Source organism: Equus quagga, chromosome 15 (genome assembly GCF_021613505.1).
Source record: "Equus quagga isolate Etosha38 chromosome 15, UCLA_HA_Equagga_1.0, whole genome shotgun sequence".
Classification (NCBI taxonomy): domain Eukaryota; kingdom Metazoa; phylum Chordata; class Mammalia; order Perissodactyla; family Equidae; genus Equus; species Equus quagga.
In genome coordinates, this window is record NC_060281.1 from 64,489,382 (window position 1) to 64,509,847 (window position 20,466).

At 53.5% G+C, this 20,466-nt stretch overlaps 1 protein-coding gene across 3 annotated transcripts; it reads right to left on the reverse strand.

Annotated features, from left to right (window-relative positions):
• Positions 1-5,720: 5,720 nt before the first annotated feature.
• On the reverse strand, positions 5,721-19,245 carry PUS1 (pseudouridine synthase 1). Of its 3 annotated transcripts, none has more exons than XM_046640938.1 (6): positions 19,213-19,245; positions 18,408-18,645; positions 15,967-16,104; positions 11,538-11,640; positions 7,710-8,389; positions 5,721-6,044 (listed from the first exon to the last, which is right to left on the reverse strand). In XM_046640938.1, the coding sequence occupies exons 2-6, from the start codon at positions 18,633-18,635 to the stop codon at positions 5,997-5,999; spliced, it is 1,197 nt and encodes a 398-aa protein (XP_046496894.1). In that variant the 5' UTR covers positions 18,636-18,645; positions 19,213-19,245; the 3' UTR covers positions 5,721-5,996. The 3 variants fall into 3 exon arrangements, with proteins under 3 accessions (XP_046496894.1, XP_046496893.1, XP_046496892.1); XM_046640937.1 differs by having other exon boundaries at positions 19,133-19,229; XM_046640936.1 differs by lacking the exon at positions 19,213-19,245 and adding an exon at positions 18,830-19,089.
• Between the last annotated feature and the right edge of the window lie 1,221 nt (positions 19,246-20,466).

The window sequence follows — 20,466 nt, forward strand, 5'->3', positions numbered from 1 at the left end:
GCAGCTGCGCGTCGGCGGCCGGCGTGACGTCAGCGGGGCGGGAGGCGTCGAGACGGCCGGGAGGGCTAGAGAGGCCGTGCGAGGGCGCGGGCTGATGGGTCCGCGGCGGACCGGGGGCGTTGCGCGAGGGGCGTTGCGAGGGCGGGGCGCGGCCGTGCGCTCGCTCCTCCCGCGGGAGCGCGCGGTGGGCTCGGCTGCCGGTCCGGGAGGGGTCGGTGAGCCGCCCGCCCCCGAAGGCGGGGTCAGGTGCCGGCTGCGGTGGCAACAGGCCGGCGTCTCGACCGCGGGCGCCCGGACCGGACGGAGGGTCGGGGCGGAGGGCGGGCTGCGGCTCGGGGCCGCGGGCTGGGAGCCGAGCAGAGGGCGTGCAGCGCGGGAAGCCGTCTCCCTCGAAAGTGGCTTGGCTTTTCACCGAGCGGGGCTGGGAACTGGGCGTCCGCCTGGAGAAGAGTGAGGGTGCACCCCACCTCTCACCACGGGCGCGTGTGAACTCAAAATGGATCAAAGACCTAAATGCAAGCGCTAGAATTACGCAATTCTAACATGAAAACATGCGTGTAAGGGCCACCCCGTGGCCGAGCGGTGGAGTTCGCGCGTTCTACTTCCCCGGCCCAGGGTTTCGCGGGTTCGGATCCTGGGCGCGGACACGGCCCATCAAGCCACGCTGAGGAGGCGTCCCACATGCCACAACTAGAAGGACCCACAACTAGAATACACAACTATCTACTGAGGGGCTTTGGGGAGAAGAAGAAGAAAAAAGAAGATTGGCAACGGCTGTTAGCTCAGATGTCAATCTTTGAAAAAAAATAAAACAAAACAAAAAACATGCTTGTAAATGTCCAGGACCTTGGATTAGGCGGTGGTTTCTTAAACATGACACCAAAAGCACAAGTAACAAAAGAAAAAATAGATACATTAGACATCATCAGAATTAAAACCTTCGGGGGCTGGCCCCGTGGCCGAGTGGTTAAGTTCGCGCGCTCCGCTGCAGGTGGCCCAGTGTTTCGTTGGTTCGAATCCTGGGCGCGGACATGGCACTGCTCATCAAACCACGCTGAGGCAGCGTCCCACATGCCACAACTAGAAGGACCCACAACGAAGAATATACAACTATGTACGGCGGGGTCTTTGGGGAGAAAAGGAAAAAAATAAAATCTTTAAAAAAAAAAAACTTCTGTGCTTCACATGGCACTATTAAGAGAAGAAAACCCACAGGATGGGAGAAAATAATTTGCAAATCATATATCAGATAAGGGACTTGTATCCAGAATAGATAAAGAATTTACAACTCATCAATTCTAAGAAATAATTTTAAAATGGGCAAAGGACTTGACCAGATGCGCCTCCAAAGAACATGTACAAATAAGCACATAAGATGTTCAACATCATTAGGGATCAGCGAAATACAAACTAAAACCACGAGATACCACTTCATCCACTGCGATGGCTAGAATCGAAAAGTCAGATAATAACAGGTGTCGGTGAGGATGTGGAGAAATCCAAACACTCATACACTGCTGGCAGGTATTTAAACGGATGCAGCCACTTTGAAAAACAGTTTGGCAGTTCCTCAAAAAGTTAAACATAGAATTAATATATGACCCAGGAACTCTACTCCTAGGTATATACCCAAGAGAATTAAAAACATATCCACACAAATATTTTTAGCATTACTAATAATAACCAAAAAAAATGGAAACAACCCAAATATCCATCAGCTGATGAATGGATAAACGAAATGTGGCCTATCCATATAATGGGATAGTATTCAGCCCAAAAAGCAGGAGTTGAAATATTAACACATGGTACAACATGGATGAACCTTGAAAACATTATGCTAAGTGAAAGAAGTCAGACACAAAAGGCGCCAGATCTTAAGATTCCATTTATATAAAATGTACAGAACAGGTAAATCCATAGAGACGGAAAGTAGATGAGCAGTTGCCAAGGGTTGGGGGAGGGGGTAGGGAGTGACTATAACTGGATGTGGGGTTTCCTTTTGGGGTTGATGAAAATGTTGTGAAATTATGTAATGCTGATGGTTGCACAACTTTGTGAACTTACTAAAAACCAATGAATCGTGCCCTTTGAAAGGATGAGTTTTATGGTTTGTGAATTATAGCTCAAGAAAAAATTCAATCTTTTTTTAAAAAGAGAAATGTAGGTTAAAGTGATCAACTCCTCAGCAAAATATAGGTGCAAATGCCCTCTCTAATATTAAACACACTGAAAATTGTAAAAAGAAGAAAGTTTGGCTGTAAAAGGGAGATGAGAGGGGCAGTTGGAAGAGGATAAAATCAGTTGGCTAAAAGGGGACTGACTTCACCTTTGGTTTTTTCCCTTTTTCTTTTTTTGAGGAAGATTAGCCCTGAGCTAACATCAGCTGCCAATCCTCCTCTTTTTGCTGAGGAAGACTGGCCCTGAGCTAACATCTGTGCCCATCTTCCTCTACTTTATATGTGGTACGCCTGCCACAACATGGCTTGCCAGGCAGTGCCATGTCTGCACCCGGGATCCAAACTGGCAAAACCCGGGCCACCGAAGCGGATGTGTGCACTTAACCACTGCGCCACCAGGCCGGCCCCCATGACGTCATATTTGTAAGGGCTGATAAGAGGGCTCTTTCAACCTTCATTCCTCCCTCCTACTTGGAAAAGTTGGAAAGTTAAAAACTGCAACTGCCAGAGTCTCCCAGTCAAAGTCCCAGCTGAGCCGTAGGCCTCCTGCTCGCTGCATTTGTGCAAGACTAGGGGTAGTCTTGTTCCTCCCGCTCCTGGCTGTGCTTTCTGCCCACAAGCAGGGCTGACAAACGCAAATCTCTCCTGCAAGGGAAGTCCAGTGTCGTGTGGCCACCAACTCGGAGCCAAGGACAGTGGTGGCTTCTTAACCTGAACCTCTCACCCTGGGCCACGGCTCTGGGCTGCTCATCACACAGCTCCAGGCATGGGGCCGTTGGTGGTGGCTCCAGGTCTTCCCGTCCCCCCGACTCCATAGGCAGTGTCAGAAACAGGAGGTGCCTTGGTGGGTCAGTTCTGGGTCATTCTGGGAGTCATTCCAGGAGGCCCAATCCAACACCAGGTCCTTCAGCCCCTCCAGCAGTTTGTAAGCCCCAAGTTTCCTGTAGACAACACCTGCCTGACTAAACACACAGAGTGGTTTCTGTCTCCAGAGCCAGACTGTGACAATTTCCCTCTTAGACCCTCTCTAACTGTAGTTTCAATACACAGACCAAAACTGTCTGAAAGATCTTCCCACCGTCTCCTGGATGGCTGATCGTGGGCATGGAGCAGGGCAGCTGGGGCCATGGAGCTCCTCCCTCGTCCCAGGGAGCCGGGTCCCGACAGGGAAAGCAAGTGTGGGCTTGGGCTCTGCTTGCCCGCCTGCATCCTTGGGAGACACTGCTCTTGTTTAAATCAGCCAGAGTTGGCATCAGATGCTGACAACTGACACCCTGTCCACACAGACCCCTGACCCTAAGTTTCTGTGGCCTGCCACGCTCAGGGAAGGAGCAGGCGACCCACGGAAAGGCCGTCCCAAAGATCAAAGATCAGGTTTGCTCCCCTGGCGTTTTGGATAGTGAGGGACAGGCACCATCATACATCCTTGGCAGGAATCCCGTTCTGAACCACTTCTGTGGAGCACAAGGGCTGTCAAAATTAGGGAGCCGTTAGAGACCCATCGGACCGCTGATTCTGTGTCTGGGGATACTTCCACATGTGAACAAGGATGTGTAGGGATGGTCGTTGTTTGTAAAATCGTAAGACTGGACAAATGTCTACCAGCAGGCTGAACAGTGTGTGGACCATCTACACAGCGAGCCACCAGCAAGAACGATGCAGACCTTCATGATAGCAAGGAACTGCTAAGCTGAGAAAGGCAAGAGTCAGCGTGTACTGTAAGCCGCCATCCTTGTGAAGAGAGGGGCTAAACACGCCCACACAGGCACAAGCTCTCCAGAAGAAGCCGCAAGAAACTACTAAGAGTGAGCCTCTGGAGAGAGACTCTGGAAATTAAGGAGGGAAGGCAACTTCTCTTTTTCGTACTGCTTTTCCAAGTACATATATCATTTTAAAATATGACAAGGGGTCCGGCCCTGTGGCCGGGTAGTTAAAGTTCCGCACATTCTGCTTCGGTGGCCCGAGTTCACAGGTTCAGATCCCGGGTGTGGACCTACTCCACTCATCAGCCCTGCTGTGGTGGCACCCCACAGGCAAAGTGGAAGAGGACCGGCACCAATGTTAGCTCAGGGCCAATCTTCCTCAAGCAGAAAAAAAGGAGGATTTGCAAAAGATGTTAGCTGAGGGTGAATCTTCCTCAAGCAAAAAAAGAGGAGGATTGGCAACAGATGTTAGCTCAGGGTGAATCTTCCTCAGAAAAAGTTAAAAAAATAATAATAAAAAAATAAAATATCAGATACCTGTGGATCCTTCAAGGTGCTCTGTGTGTCACCCATTAAGCACCTGGGGCAATGAGGAGTGGCCTAGTACAGTGGCTTGACTGACCCTCGAACCAAGACCATATAGCCTTTCATGGGGAGAACCCCCACAGTCCTAGCATTTATTATGCTACATTCTGCCCTGGGAAGTGACTTAAAAAACCCTGTCTAGGGGCCAGCCCAGTAGCGCAGCGGTTAAGTGCACACGTTCTGCTTCTCAGTGGCCCGGGGTTCACCAGTTTGGATCCCGGGTGCAGACATGGCACCGCTTGGCAAGCCATGCTGTGGTAGGCGTCCCACATATAAAGTAGAGGAAGATGGGCATGGATGTTAACTCAGGGCCAGTCTTCCTCAGCAGAAAGAGGAGGATTGGCTGCAGATGTTAGCTCAGAGCTAATCTTCCTCAAAAAAAAAAAGAGCCATGTCTAGGAGTGCGTCTGGTAGCGCAGCGGTTAAGTTCACACACTCCACTTCGGCGGCCCAGGGTTCACCGGTTCGGATCCCAGGTGTGGACGTACGCACTGCCTAACAAGCCATGCTGTGGCGGCATCCCACATACAAAGTGGAGGAAGATGGGTGCAGATATTAGCTCAGGGCCAGTCTTCCTCAGCAAAAAGAGGAGGATTGGCAGATGTCAGCCCAGAGCTAACCTTCTTCAAAAAAAAGCTCTATCACAGGTGAAATGAACATGCTTAAAACCAAAACCAACCTCCAGCATGTCTCCTCCAAGCTCATCCTGGTCCGGAGTGTCCCAGTTCATCAACTCCAGACCCAAAGCCCGAGTCAGCCAATGAGGGAAAATGTTGCTGGGGAGTCTTATGGGAGAGCTTGCTAAGGAACCTATTCAATAACACGCCTCTTCCTTCTGCACTCACTCCTCCGCCTAGAACATGGACACCCCTGGGGTGGATGTGACCAGGATGAAGACCGTGTGCTGAAAAGGGCCAGGTGGGCAACGAGAAGGAGCCTGTGTCCTCCCGCATCGGGGACCTGACTGCCCCCGTTCTTGCCTGTGCCACCTGTCGGACTTTCACTGCACGCAGCCAGGCCCCATCCTGACAGCTTGACAGCAAATCCTGCTAAGAGCTCTCGCTGCGCCGCATGCTGGGCCTCAGCTGCCAGAGCCACGCTGAGCCTGTCTGCCCAGGGGACTCCGCGCACGCCCAGGCTCCCCGCGGAGGCCAGCCAGGTCTGTTCCTAACATAGCAGAGTGCTCCTTCCATCTCTCTCAATGGAAGAAACATGCAAAAGACCAAGGAAAAGGTAAAAGAAAGACTGACTAAGCAAAGTTTGTACTTATTTAATAAGAAAATCACTTCTTTAAAAAAATAGTGTCTTTACATGCTGAGGTGTGTGTAGTTAATGCACGAGCTGAAAACGGACTCACGGGAGATTCTCCCCGTGATGAAAACGCAGTGATGCAGGTCTCAAGATCCTGAGGTTGTGAGGCCACATCTAAGTTCTCCCGTCTTGGTGAGGAACACAGCCAACAGCAGAGTGGCAGCTCCTGGCAGACATACCACAGACCAACTCCAAGATGCTCTGGTGGGCAGCCTGCGCCTCAGTCGCTGTCTCCGTCCCCTTCACTGCCTTCCAGGGGGCTGGGGACCTGCAGAACAAGAGCAGACAGGAAAGTGACCGTGTGCAAGCAAACTGCCGGGCGCAGGCACTCCCTCCTCATGCAGAGGGCAGCCAAGAGCTGCCCACGGCACACTCAGCATCAGGAGCCTGTGGTGCCGCCCTCCTGAGCCCATGCGCCAAGCCTGCCCCGTCAGGAATGAAGATAAGCATTTGTTCTCGGCCTCTTTATCTTAACTGATTCCAGAACCCAACTCAAGCAGGGAAAGCCAGGGGCTGGGGACAAGAGGCGCCTTCAAACCCCAAGAGGCTGCAGTGACCTCAGGGACATGAAACTGGGCTACTTCAAAACTGGATACGTGCAGCCCCTCAGCAGAGTGTAAAGACAGCAAATGGTCAGAAGCTTTTATTGGCGGACATCAGGCAGAGAGCAAAGTCTGGCCCCCAGGTCAGACCTGCACACGTGCTCCACTGGCCTCAGTGCTTGGGAAAATTAATAACCATCACATTTAAAGAATGGAAGATTTCATGTAAGATCCTGGAATGCCAGTTTCTCTTGAAAACATTTAAGTTCTGACAACACTAGGCCCACCTTCCCATGGGGCCACCACTAGCTAGCACTGAGCTGTAACAGCCCCCTTTAGATAGCACAAGAGCTCACCTGTTGCCACAGTCTCCACCAATCCCTACCGCATCCCTGTCGTTGCCATTTATCATCCAACCTGCACTCCTGCTTTTCTTACATCCAGCCCACTTCACTTGCTCTCCTTACCTGTATGCACATAAGTTTACAAGCCCAGGCGTGGAAAAAGGACAATGTTTTCCTGGATATCTAGATAATGGGAAGAAATCTCCCAGAGCTCTGAGTGGGAATTTCACCCTTTGAAAACCTGCTGGGCCACCATGAGAGAACACGAGCTTTGAGACATCGCTCACCCAGGGTACAGAAGAATTGAGAACTGCAGTAAAATTTCAACTTCAGGCTGCTTTTAGTTCCAGCACCTCAAATCAGAGATGTTCTCCTGCTAAACATAGTCGGGAGTTAACTAACAGGTGAGTGACACTTCGAGCCAGGTCTCTCGCAGGTAAATGAAGCAAGCCGGGCCTGGTGCTCCTGGAGCAGAGCCACCAGACTGGCAGGACTCTAGGTGGGCTGGGCCGAAAGCACAGCCTTACCCAGGCAGCTTTTCCCTTCCAGAAGGTGGGACCTGGACAGGAAGGCCACCAGAGGGGGCGACGAGAACACCAGGCAGCTGAGCATCCCAGGTGCCTCTCGAGTGACCCCACGTCTGAAGCGGGTTTAACTGACGTGTGCTAAATGACCAGCAGGCTCAGCCAAAGAAGGACATCTTGCTGTCACCTCCATCTCACAAATGAGAAGACAGGCCACTGAGCACGTCCCTCACCCAGGGTCACTATGTGCTGAGTGGGGAGCAAGTGCAAGGCAGCATTTGGGGTCATTGGCCACCCGGTCCAACACCCTGGCCCTCCTGCTGCTGTGTGACCTTGGGGGAAGGACACACCTCTCTGTGCCTCAGCTTGCTCATCTATACACACGGCAAAAAGACACCAGTGCAAAGTGGGTCAGAAGCTTAGTCACAGACAACGACAGATGTGGACAAGCACTTGGCTGAGCCTGGGGAAGGGCCTGCGCCAGCCCCATGGCCTCCAGCCCCGCCCATGGCCCCAGCCCCACCTTGGCTGCCGCGTGGGCAGTGGCGCTGAAGTCGTGCACAGGCAGGGTGCTCAGCCACTGGGCCATGGACCGCTCGTGCCGCTCGGTGCTGACGATGGCAGGGTAGATGTGCTGCTCCTTGAACGCGGCGACCTCCGCCTCCTCCTGCGCCCAGTCCAGCGGCTCGTGCAGCCCGTCGTTGCCGAAGCGCTGGTTGTACTTCTCGAAGTGCACCCGCTCCAGGACGAGGCCGAGCCCCGGGGCCTTGGGCACGTCCACCTTCGCCTCCCCCCAGCTGCGCGCCAGCACGCTCTCGGGGGCGTAGCCCTTGACGATGGCCACCACCAGGCCGACCATCTTCCTGATCTGGTGCGTCATGAAGCTCTGCCCCTTCACCTTGATCACTGCAAACTCCATGCCCTCCCGCACGAAGGGCTCCTCGCAGTACATGTCCAGGATGTAGCGCTGGGCGCTGGGCTCCCGGGGCCCCTTCTGCGAGGTGAAGTTGTGGAAGTTGTGGGTGCCCTTGTAGCAGGCCAGGAGCCTGTTCACGCTCTGCAGCGTCTCTGCTGTCAGCCGGTAGGTCTCGTCCTGCACGTCACGGTCCTTGTGGGCAAAGGCGAACGTGGGCAGCATGTAGAAGTAGGTCCTGGCGTCACATTTGTTCTTGGAGTTGAAGCCGCCCGTGACTCTCTTCAGTCCTTGGGGAGAAGAGGTAAATGAAGAGGAGCGTGGCTAAGGCAACGGGCGCCCGGACCAGGGCTGAGCACGGCGGCTCGCCTCCCACGGGCGGACAGGTCCCGGCGAGACTGGCTTTCTGTACTGAACCCTAAACCCTCAGATGCGCGATCTCAGAGCTAAACAAATCAACACAACAAAAACGTCAGTGTTTGTTAAAGCCCAGGGTTGGCCTAGGCGCGGGGAGGTCCTGCTCTCGCCCTGCGCTGACTCGGACACGAACTACTCCAGCTCTGCACACAGACTGAACCATGCTGGGCACCAGGCGTGCAACAATGACCCAGAACCCACTCGTCAGAAGTTATTCTGCAGGTGAGGCCAGAGGCAGCAGCATGACAACAGCAAAAAAACTCGAAACTCAGAAAGTCCAGCAATAGGAAAATGATCAAATGTATTCTGGAATATTCATAGGATGAACTAAGGGGCAGCCCCTGAAGATCAGGAAGCAAGTCTCCAGGAGCCGAGGCTGCGTCTCCTCCGAGACGCCCAGCGCCCTGAGGGCTAACAGCACCCACAGGTGCTCAATAAATATTTGACTATTAAGTGGAAAAATAAAAAAGGCAAAATGAAGAACCATATGCAGGGGAATTCCATGTGTGAGAAAAACAGAAACGCATGTATGTGCATTTGTATGGAAAATTTCTGGACGAACAGCAGGAACTGCGAGCGGGTACTGTTTCCAGGAGCCGGGAACAAAGACCCGCTCTCCTCGTCCCTGGACACACACTGTGTCGCGAGTCTTCTCGCGAGGGCAGCTGCAGTCGTAACCCTGGGGCCGGTCCCCCTGCTCACAAGGGCTCCACTTCACCCGGAGTCTGACGGAAAACTCCACTTGGGTTTCATGTTTTCAATGGTCGACTGGAGCCCAGGCCGCACCACCCCAGCCCTGGGGCTGCTGGGTCACAGCAGCCTCGATCTTGGGAGCAACCACACCGCGGTCCTTGTTCTTGTGTGTCCACTGTCGAGTCTGACTTTGGGGTAATTTTAGTTCGGCTGAGAACCAGTTTCATCGAGCCTGAGCCCTGCGAGCACACGTCACACATACTGCTTCAGCGGTGCAGGACTAACTGCCCTGAGCGGCTGCCAGACAAGCATGTCCCTGGCGGCGACGAGGGCGAGTGCGGTGCCGTGCCACGCTCTGCAAGCTGCGCTCATCGTGAAACAGGTGTGTATGGGGTGTGGTATTGTTTTAGCAAATCTGAGGAACAATCTGTGGAACACATTAAAATGTGTCCCATGGGAACGAACATAAGAGGCATCAAATGGGACTTCAAGAGAATCCACTCCAGGAGGAGCTTCTCAGGAGGGAATTTGCATCACGAGGCAGAGAAAGACGACGACATGATAAAAATAAAACTGTACTGCGTGAAAAATAAACTCAAGAGTGGGCAAAGCAACCAACAAGGGTTACTGACTCTGCATTAAGAATTGTTTTTTAATGTACAGTGACAGAAAGCAGGTCAGTGGCTGCCTGGTGAGGACTGGGGCAGGCGGACAGTTCCCATCTTCTGGGGTGACGGAGAGGCTCACTGTCTTGACTGGGGTGGTTTCAGAGATGTACACACATATCAAAGCTCTTTAACTGTATAGTGAAATATGTGGTTGATTATATGTCAATTATACTTCAATTTTAAAAAGTAGTTAAGGGGCCGGCCCGGTGCCCGAGTGGTTAAGTTTGCGCGCTCCGCTTCGGTGGCCCAGGGTTTCGCTGGTTCAGATCCTGGGTGCAGACATGGCACCACTCGTCAGGCCACGTTGAGGTGGCATCCCACATGCCACAACTAGAAGGATCCACAACTAAAATATACAACTATGTACTGGGGGCTTTGGGAGAGAAAAAGCAGAAGAAAAAAAAATAAAAAGTACTTAAAAAATGTTTTAAATTGGCTGCGTAAAGAAAAAATAATAACAACATAGTAGTGGTTTATAACATACATAGAATAAAATACACATCCACAACAGCACAAAGGCCGAGAGGGGAGAGATGCAACTGTGCTGTTGTGGTTTTAGACCGTGCACGACAGGGTGCGGCTTCACTGAAGCACACTGTGCTAAGCCAGACATGGATGCTCCAACCCAGCACTGGCAAACCAGGGCCAGAACTACGAATGCTTCTGTACAGTCTGTGAGCTAAGATGCTGAAGACTGAAAGGGTGGTTTAAAAAATATATATGGGAGCCGGCCCGGTGGCACAGCAGTTAAGTGCACACGTGCTGCTTCAGCGGCCTAGTGTTCGCCGGTTCGGATCCCAGATGCAGACACGGCACCACTTGGCAAGCCATGCTGTGGTAGGGGTCCCACATACACAGCAGAGGGAGATGGGCACGGATGTTAGCTCAGGGCCAGGCTTCCTCAGCAAAAAGAGGAGGATTGGCAGGAGTTAGCTCGGGGCTAATCTTCCTCAAAATAAATTAAAGATATATATATATGTAACAGAAATCATAATCTGTGCGGCCACAAAGTCCAAAATATTTGACTGCCTGGCCCTCTACAGAAAAAGTTGCCAACCCTTGCTTTAAACCCTGAAGCAATCACTAAAAAACCACAGCAAGTTACAGCTACCAAGGCAACCAGGGTGATATATTAAATGGAATTTAAAAATTTATCAATTAATCCAAAAGAAGGCAGAAAAAGAAGAGAGGGAAACAAATAACAGCTGGGACAAAGAGAAATAGATGGCAAGATCTCCACCAGCCATCCTAACAGCACATTAAACATAAATGGCATACACACGCCACTTTTTAAGGCAGAGGGAGTCAGACTGGATTTAAAAAAAGAAAACAGACCTAAACATCCCATTTATCAAGCTTGATAGAAAAGGGAATAATCAGCTGTTTTAAGGTTCCCAAATCTGGACTTCTATCCCCACTGTGCGGTTAACACACGGCTGGTGGAGCACCAAGGTGCTGTAATCCAGGGACTTTCTGAGTCTGCCTGTCTAGCTGTGCCCACTTCTGAAGGAGGTGGAAATACTGAACTCTTCGAGCAGATGACTCACAACCACTCCTTCCAACTGCTAAGCAACCACTCTGTTGTCTTAACTGCACCGGAGAAACTTGGTGCAAGAGCTTTCGTGTCTCTGTAAGCCCAGCCACCGCCCGGCGTGCTTACCCAGTATCCGAATGTGAGACGGAAGATGGCTGTTGATCTTCTCCAAAATGTCGTCAATCAGCCACACCTTCAGGGACACGACCTGGCCAGCTGCGGATACACCCTGCAACGGAAGCAGAACGGGCGGGAGGGGCCAGCTGGGCCTTATTCTTCAAGCACAACATTCTGCAAGCTGATCTTTTAAACAGAAGGACCACGTGAACATTACATCTTTTCACGGAGGAATTCTGCTTTTAGAAATGCATCCGAAGGGAATGAGCAGGCAGAAGAACAAGGCTCCAAATACCAAGGGGGTGAGTGCAGCACAACTTACAAAATACTACAGATGACTGCAAAGCCCAACAAAACTTAAACTAGGGAACAAACATGATATTATGCAGAGAGGAAATAAAACCCCACCTGAGATGTGAGTCTCAGCAACTTAGGGAAAAAAGAAAATGCAACTGAGACGAGAGAACTACGAGGCAAAGCAAGGAAGAGATTACCAGCTAAGGCACAACAGTAGTCACCCGTGGGGCGGCGGGGCAGTGACCTGGACAGGGCTGGGCTGCTGGTCACACAGGTAAAACAATCAAGCTCCACAGTGACGGGGAGCACATGCTACCATTTGTATGTGACACCTTTTTTCTAAAAGCAAGTTTGCATAGAAGTCCAGACGGTAGTAACTCGCAGGGAGAGGAAGAAGTGTGATTTGGAAGTGGATGAGGGCCCCTGGGGTTCAGGCAGAGCCCTATGCTGACCTGGGTCAGGGCTACCCTGGAGTCCGCCTTAGAACCACTCACACGGATGTTATAAGCACCTTCCTGTGTGCTATCGTCACAGATTCTAGAAAGATTTAAAAAATAAATGCAAAGAAAATAGACTATATCGTAGCACATGTAATATTCCTGCCAAAAAACTTGATCTGAATCTAGTCGTGAGGAGAATCAGATAAATGCAGATTGAGGGCATTCTTCAAAACAACTGGCCTAAACTGTCCAAATACATCACATCAGGAAGGACAGAAAGGAGACGACGAGACTGTTTGAGTAAAGGAAGCTCAAAAGACATGACGGGGGCCGGCTCCATGGCGAGTGGTTAAATTCTCGCGCTCCACTTCGGGGGCCCAGGGTTTCGCCGGTTTGGATCCTGGGCGCAGACATGGCTCCACGTGGCAAGCCACACTGAGGCAGCATCCCACATGCCACAACTAGAAGGACCCACAACTAAAAATACACAACTATGTACCAGGGGGCTTTGGAGAGAAAAAAGGAAAAATAAAAAATCTTTTTTTTTTTTTTCCTGAGGAAGATTAGCCCTGAGCTAATGTCTGCTGCCAATCCTCCTCTTTTTGCTGAGGAAGACTGGCCCTGAGCTAACATCCGTGCCCATCTTCCTCTACTTTATACATGGGACGCCTACCACAGCACGGTGTGCCAAGCGGTGCCATGTCTGCACCCGGGATCCCAACCGGTGAACCCTGGGCCACCGAAGTGGAAGACGCACACTTAACTGCTGTGCCACCGGGACGGCCCCAAAATAAAAAATCTTAAAAAAGAAAATGGTATCATGTGAATGCTGAATTTCCAGGGTGACAGTTACACTGAGGGGTCAGCGACGCCGCTGTCCCTGGGAGACTCACGCTGATGTTTCAGGTCAAAGGTGATGATGCGACTTACTTTTGAAGGGTCCTGTTTAACTTAAAGGAAAACAAGGAGGTAGATAAATACAGAGATAAATACAGCAAAACTTTACTGCTGCTGAAGCTGGGGGAGTCTCTGGGCATTCACTGCGTTGTTGCTGAGACCTCTGAAGGTCTGAAAGTTTTCCAAACAAAAAATTGGAGATGGGGTCGGCTCCATGGCTGAGTGGTTGGGTTCACGCACTCCGCTTCAGTGGCCCAGGGTTTCGCTGGTTCAAATCCTGGGCGTGGACATGGCACCGCTCATTGGGCCATGCTGGGGTGGCATGCCACATGCCACAACCAGAAGGACCCACAACTAAAAATACACAACTATGTATCAGGGTTCTTTGGGGAGAAAAAGGAAAAATTTTTTAAAATCCTTAAAAAAAAAATTGAAGAAATTAAAAAAAAGAAAGACAAAATATAAACTGGTGAGACATTACACAGGCCAAATTCACCGCCCCCAGACCCACAGCCTCCTCTGCAGAGGCATCTGGTGGCTACTTAGTGCCCGAGACGAGCTGCTCTGACACGAGAGGTGCTGTTAGTGGGAAACAGACAGCAGATTTCAAAGACTTAGTACAAAAAAGGAATGGAAACATGTCTCAGTGCTAATCTTTCTGTATGGATTACATGTTGAAATGAGAATACTCTGGACATACTGGTGGGGATGGGGGTTATAGCTAAAGGGATGATGAGAATGTTCCCAGATTGACTGTGTGATGGCTACACAACTCTGCAAATACACTAGAATCTGTCGAATTGTACACTTTATTCACTTATTTATTTATTTGCTGAGAAAGATTTGCCCTGAGCTAACATCCGTGCCAATCTTCCTCTATTTTTCAGTATGTGGACTGCCAGCACAGCATGGCCGCTGACAGAGTGGTGTGGGTCTGCCCCCGGGAACCAAACCCAGGCTACTGAAGTGGAGTGCACTGAACTTAACCACTAGGCCACTGGGGCTGGCCCCCAAATTGTACACTTTAAATGGGCAAATTGTATGGGAGTGGATTATATCTCAATAAAACTAATTTTTTTTTAATCTAAAACAAAAACTAACAAAACGTGATCATTTGTTCGTTACAGGGGCTGGATGCCTGGTGTTGTGATGTTAGTGTCAAAGGTTCTACTTCTTTAGGTTTCCCAAAATGTACAAACGAAAACATATTAGAATACAACCACCTCTAAAGCGATGGAAATTAAAATAAATGCTAGCACCATATTTTGAAATGCTCTCTTTATTAGGTCAGGTAAACGTTTACTTTCCTTCTGCCTTGAAAACAACCAGAGAGCTATAAATGGAAGAATTAAAAAGAAAAGGAGGGGCGGGCCCAGTGGCACAGGGGTTAAGTTCACACACTTTGCTTCGGTGGCCCAGGGTCTCACAGGTTCGAATGCCAGGCGCGCACCTACATGCCGCTCATCAGTCCACGCTGTGATGGCGACTCACATATGAAATAGAGGAAGACTGCCACTCAGGGTGACTCTTCCTCAAGCAAAAAGGGGAAGATTGGCAACGATGTTAGCTCAGGGACAATCTTCCTCAAAAAGGAAAAAAAAAAAGAAAAAGAAAATGAAAACCATGAAGAACCAGAGGACTCCTTACTTGAGCCAACAGTTATGTTATCACCTCACCTACGAGAAGTGAATGTGTGGGTCCTATTTTCGTTCTTACCTATCTGTGCGACAACTCCAGTTCTGGGGTTCTGGCCTGGGCCTGTGGGTCCCGGGGCACCCGTGTCCATTTGAAACTAGTTGTTATTCAGATTCCCAGAACCCTGACCTGCAGAAAGCTCCGTCTGTGACAGACTCCCACTGAGCCAGGCAGCCAGCGATGTGCATTCGGGGCCAGGGTTTCTGAGGGGCAGGGTGAAGTTGTGGCGTATATGTGTTTTACACCAACTAGAGAAGAGCTTTACGTTTGCCACGCCCTGCTGTCCTACCTGCTGGGACACAGGCCCCACCTCAGCGACACCTCTGTTCTCTGTGGGGAGCCACTGTGCATGCCAATCCTACACCCAGAAATGTGATGGGGTGGGACCACCCAGGACAGCTGCACAAGCCAACCAGACAGTGGGACTCAATCTTGTGACTGAGGGGACAGGGCTGGACCACAGCCCCCTGGCCTCCTGAGTCCACGAGACATGGCTCGCGTAGTGGAGATGTTCACTCAGTGTGGAATACACACGGGATTTCAAAGACTTGGCACACACACCAAAAGAATGGAAAATGTATCCCATTGATCCCTTTTTTATATTGATTACACATTGAGACAAGACAATCCTGGTTATAGTGAGTTAAATAAAATTGACTATTAAAACCAACTTCCTCTTTCCTTTTGACTGTAGCTACTAGAAAACGTAACATCGCAAGTATGGCTTGCCTTTGCGGCCACATGATGCCATCTGCAGGGTGAGCCTGAGACGGACGGCTCCAAGGCAGATGTCGTGCCACCATGGCACCTGCAGGGGTGACAGAGGAGAAAGACAGACCGAGACAACGCGAAGTCTCGCCAGTGGTGAGCAACCAGGTCCTGCCACACCTGGGCTGGAGAGGCTCCCGGGCCTCGCAGTTACACAAGGCAACAGCTTTCTGTGCATTCAGACTGGTCTGATTTGTGCACCTGCCATTAGTAACCAAGAGTCTTGACAAATAAAGACGCCAGGATGGAAAACGGGATGAGGGCGATCAAAGACAAAACACAGCCCAGCAGGCCCAGGTGTCGCTCGCACCCGCAGGGGATGGGGAGAGACGGGTGCCTACCTTGTCCGTCCGGGCGCACCGCTGGAAGGACATTTTCCTCATGTCTTCACCATGATTTTCAGGAATACAGCCTGACCGGACCAGGGCGGACACCAAGTCATCCTCAATGGTCTTGAATTGCGAGGACCCAACATTCCTCTGAGGAAAAGAGAAGAAAACAAATTGTTTTTCACTCAGTCACTACCCGCAAAACAAGGGCCCTGAGCCCAGGCTGCTCCAAGTAGGGGACACATGGAGTGTGCCCACACGGTGGCTGTGGGGACACACTGCGGCTCTTCCTGTACCCACGCCACGCAGGAAAGCCACCTGGGGGTACCCACAGTCTCTAGCAACTCCCCACCCTGGGCAGCCAGTGAAACAGCCAACAGTGGCCGTCACCTGAGATGTCGTTTCCTCCCACCTGGTCAGACCTGAAACCAGCACCGCTCCTGCTGCAGCACTCTGCTGCATCTGTCTGCAGCACTCGGCTGCAGAGGACACCCCCCCTTATCACTTGAGGGAGGCAGCCCCCTTGGCTCAAAGGGGGAAACCCACCCCTGGATACTGCCGGCACAGGCTGGGTCTGGCATCCCTGGCTTTTCCTAAACCCCTCAGTTCATGTGACCAGCCTGTACGACCTCTTGTGATTACTGAATGCCAGCGAAAGACATCCACTGCTTCCAGGACCTCGCTAATACTAACCCTCTCAGCTTGCCCCAACCATAGCCCAGGGCCTGCAGGACCCTAGGACATCGGGGAGATCACCATCCTGACTGTTCTCAAAGGAAACCTGTCCAACGCAGGGGACACAAGGGCCTGCAAGCACTTAGCCACAACTCACCACAGTGGTGAGGCTCTTCCCATCTACCTCACAGTTCCCACTGCAATTAAAGTACAATCCCTTATTCAGCATAAAGTCATAAAGCTCCTCAAATGATGGCAATGGAAATTAACAAACAGAGAGAGGACCAGGCAGTGAGGAAGGTGACTGAGTGGTGCCATCTATGCCGTAGGTAGGAGGCAATGGAGAGTCAGAAAAAAAACAAACCCAGAGACAACAACCCTTCCACATATCTCAATCTGTCCTTCCATCAGCCCTGTGAGCTGCTGTCACTCTCCACCCCCGCCATTTCCCGAATGGGGAAACTGAGGCAAGTGGAAGATGATGGACATTTTCTCAAAGTTCTCAAGACAGCACCTAAGGCAAAACTCATGTAATCAAAATCACCCTCAAAAAAGGATTTCAGTCATCCACGAGGAACAGCAGAGGTGGCCTCTGTTCCTACTAAGGCTGGCGTAAGTTACCCTGAAGCAACATTTTCCGACCCCCAGTCACAATCTCCCAGTGGTCACGAGATTAGTTTCACAGGTGTGACCTACATTTCTTATAAAAATAAAACAGGATGCGAAATATCTTATTACTAATATTATTCACAGTAAAAGTTACTATGACACTCAGTAAGGTTAGGCATTTTCTCTTTTTGCTGAGGAAGATGTGCCCTGAGTTAACCTCTGTTGCCAATACTCCTCTCGTTGTATGTGAGCTGCCACAGCAGGGCCGCTGACAGACGAGTGGTGTAGGTCTGCGCCTGGGAACGGAACCCGAGACACTGAAGTGGAGCGCGCCGAACTTAACCACCAGGCCACCAGGGCCGGCCCCAGGCACTGTTTTCTTAAACTTATGTTTAGATTAGATACTCTGCACACAGCAGTGGATTTCTTACTGTCAAGCTTAAAGAAGTTTAAAGAACACAGAAGCAAAGTTCAAGAGCCACAGAGTTGACTACGGGGAACTAGAAGAAAGTCCACGTGCACTTGCAGGGCACCCAGACCCTCTGTCTTTCACAGCAGAATCAAACTGGCGGGCTGCGTAGAGAATTGTGAAGGGTGCCTGTCTGTCCACACTCTGTCACCTTCACACTGCCCACAAACACTAACAGCTGATTCTGAGCTCCGCTGGCACTGTCCTCGGTTCTCAGCACTCAGCATCAGTAAGTGGCTGAGGCTCCACGCCCTAGAGCCGCCCTGTGACCGCCCTACCCCAGAGGAGGCAGGAGGCAGTGAGAGAGCTGCAATCACCTGCCCAAGGCCACATCGCTAGTCAGCAGCAGAGCCGACCCCTTCACCACCCCAGCAGACTCGTGAGAGCCCCAGCACAGCATCTCACGTGGATGGACCAGGATCAAGGCTGCATGGATTCGAATCCTGTTTGATGGGACCCACACGACAACTCTGAAAAGTGGGTGAAGAACGAGCTCCGCTTTCTGCAGTTTCCTGAGGTGGTTTCACTGGATCACTGTCACTCTACTGTCCCTACCCAAAGCCACAGGGCAGTCAGGAGAGGAATGGAGTGGACGCTGGCCCAGGCGGCGACCCCCAACCTGCGTGCCCTCGCCTGCATCCCCCGCCGGCACGCCCCCACCTGCACTACCCCCTGCACGCCCCCGCCCGCACGCCCTCACCTGCATGCCGTGGTAACCCTTCCCGGAATAGGCCATGAGCAACACGATTTTCCGCTTGGGCAGCTTCCTGTGCTGCTTCCCGTCCTCGTCGCCGCTGCTCTTGAGCTTTTTCGCCTGCTGCTCCGTTTCCTCCCAGATCCTGGCCCCGCCCTGCCAGCCGCCCCGGGCCTTCCTGTCCTGCTGCAGCCTGACGCCCACGGGTGCGGGGGCCTGCACGTTCCCGGCCATGGGGGGCGAACTGAAACGACAGGGCGGGGTGAGCACGAGCCGCGCGCGAGTCGGCGCCCAGCAGCCGCGGGCGACACCGGGCGGAGACCCCGGGCGGCGACAGCACCCGGCGCGCAGAAGGCCCGCCCCGCCGCGGGCAGCCAGGCTCGCGGGTGTCACGAGCCGCCCGGGGCCGACCAGCGCGCGGGCATTACCGGAGCAGGCGCGGTCCCAGGCGCGGGCTCCACCATCCGCAGGCTCTGCTCAGCGCCCCGGCCGCCGCCCGCAGGCTGGGGACCCCCATGCACGGCCGGCAGCGGCGGGGGTCACGACCCCGGCCCTCCTGAACTGCGACCTCCCCCGGGGCGCCCGACCCACCTCTCTTAACCTCCGACCTCCCCCAAACCCTCCCACGCTCCAGCCCCGCCCGCAGCTAACCTCCGACGACCCCTACCCCTAGCGTGACCTCTGACCTCCCCGCCCCTCCTGCGCCCCCCTCGTCCTCAGCCCCGCCCGACCAGCTTTCCCTCGGGAGTTGGGGAGACCCCGGCTGCGCCGCCGCGACCAGAGGGGCGCGTCCCCACCCGGCCCCACTCACGGCGCCGCGGACTGAGCGCGAGCCGCACCACGTGGGCGAAGGCGGAAGCGGAGCGCGCGGCGGACGGCGGCCCGGCGCGGACAAACCTGCTTCCGGGCGGGGCTTTGGCGGGGGCGGGGCTTGGCGGGGCGGGGCTTCCCTGCCCGAACGCCCGGGGTTCGAGGCGGCTGCGCTGCCTCTCGGAGCGAGCAAAACAGCCGACAACTGAGACTGCCGGGCCTCTGTGCGCGTTTCATGTGTCACTCGCTCGATCCTCTCCCCGTCCCAAGGAGCCAGCACCGGAGGGCCCCCGGTACTGCGGCAGAACAGGAGGAGCAGAGAGGGCGAGTGTCTTGCCTGAAGGCACACAGCACCGGCCCCGGGTCATTGGCTCGGCAGTGTGCAGACCAGCGCCCTGCCAGACTTTCATCTCACGAGCCCGTAATGAGAAAGCGTGTGCTGCGCGCCTGGTGCTGGCCCGGTCTGGACACGCTCGAGGTCGTTAAATCCTCGTAAGACCTTGAGTGAGTCCCCTGTCCCCATTTGACGGAAGAGGCAGCTGAGGCGCAGAGAGGCCCGGAACGCCTGGGAGAGCGAGCGCGGGGCTGGGTGCTGGGTGCTCGCAGGAGTCAGGACCCTCCGGGCTGGCGGCGGACACAGGTGGGAGGACCGTCCGCACCGGGGGTCTGGGGGCGTCACAGGCCAGCCAGCGGGGCGGAGGAGCCACGGCGCCGGGCGGGAGGCCGCGCGGCGGGAGGCGGCACCGGGGCGGCCGTGACCGACCCTCGCTCCGGCCCCTCCAGACGCGGCAGAGCCGGCGAGCAGCCCACGCGACCCCCGGGAGGCGCACGCCGTGCGGAGGCGGCGAGGACCGCGCCGTCGGGGCGGGAGGCGGGAGGCGGGGGGCGGGGCGCGGCCGCAGCCAGGGGAGCCCGACTGCCCGGGGAGCCCGCCGCGATGGCCACGTGCGCCGCCCGCCCGCCCGAGTCCCGAGACGCGGGGGCGTCAGTGCCGCCAACCAGGATTCCCTCCCGGGCCCACTGCCCTCGGCTCCGCCCACCCGATGGGGAACCGGCTCACGCGGGCAGGAGGGCGCCGCCCCCTGTGCCAACGACCCCCCAGGACAGCCCTCCCTCTGCAGAAGAGACGACCCGCCCCTGGCTCCGGGGCAGAAAGATCAAGGTCACTGGGCACCTGGGAGCGCAGGTGGCGGAGCAGCATTAGGCAGCATTGGGCCCACTCCGCACACAGCACCCCCTCCACACACAGCACCCC

What these genes read in the sequence shown, in the direction of transcription:
- PUS1 (XM_046640936.1), bottom strand. Translation starts at nt 18,918, where the DNA reads ATGGGGGTCCCCAGCCTGCGGGCGGCGGCCGGGGCGCTGAGCAGAGCC. An exon ending in AGGGTTACCACGGCATGCAG is followed by an intron (nt 16,105 to 18,407) that starts GTGAGGGCGTGC and finishes TCTTTTCCTCAG; the next exon opens with AGGAATGTTGGGTCCTCGCA. An exon ending in CTGCCCACGCGGCAGCCAAG is followed by an intron (nt 6,045 to 7,709) that starts GTGGGGCTGGGG and finishes CTTGTTCTGCAG; the next exon opens with GTCCCCAGCCCCCTGGAAGG.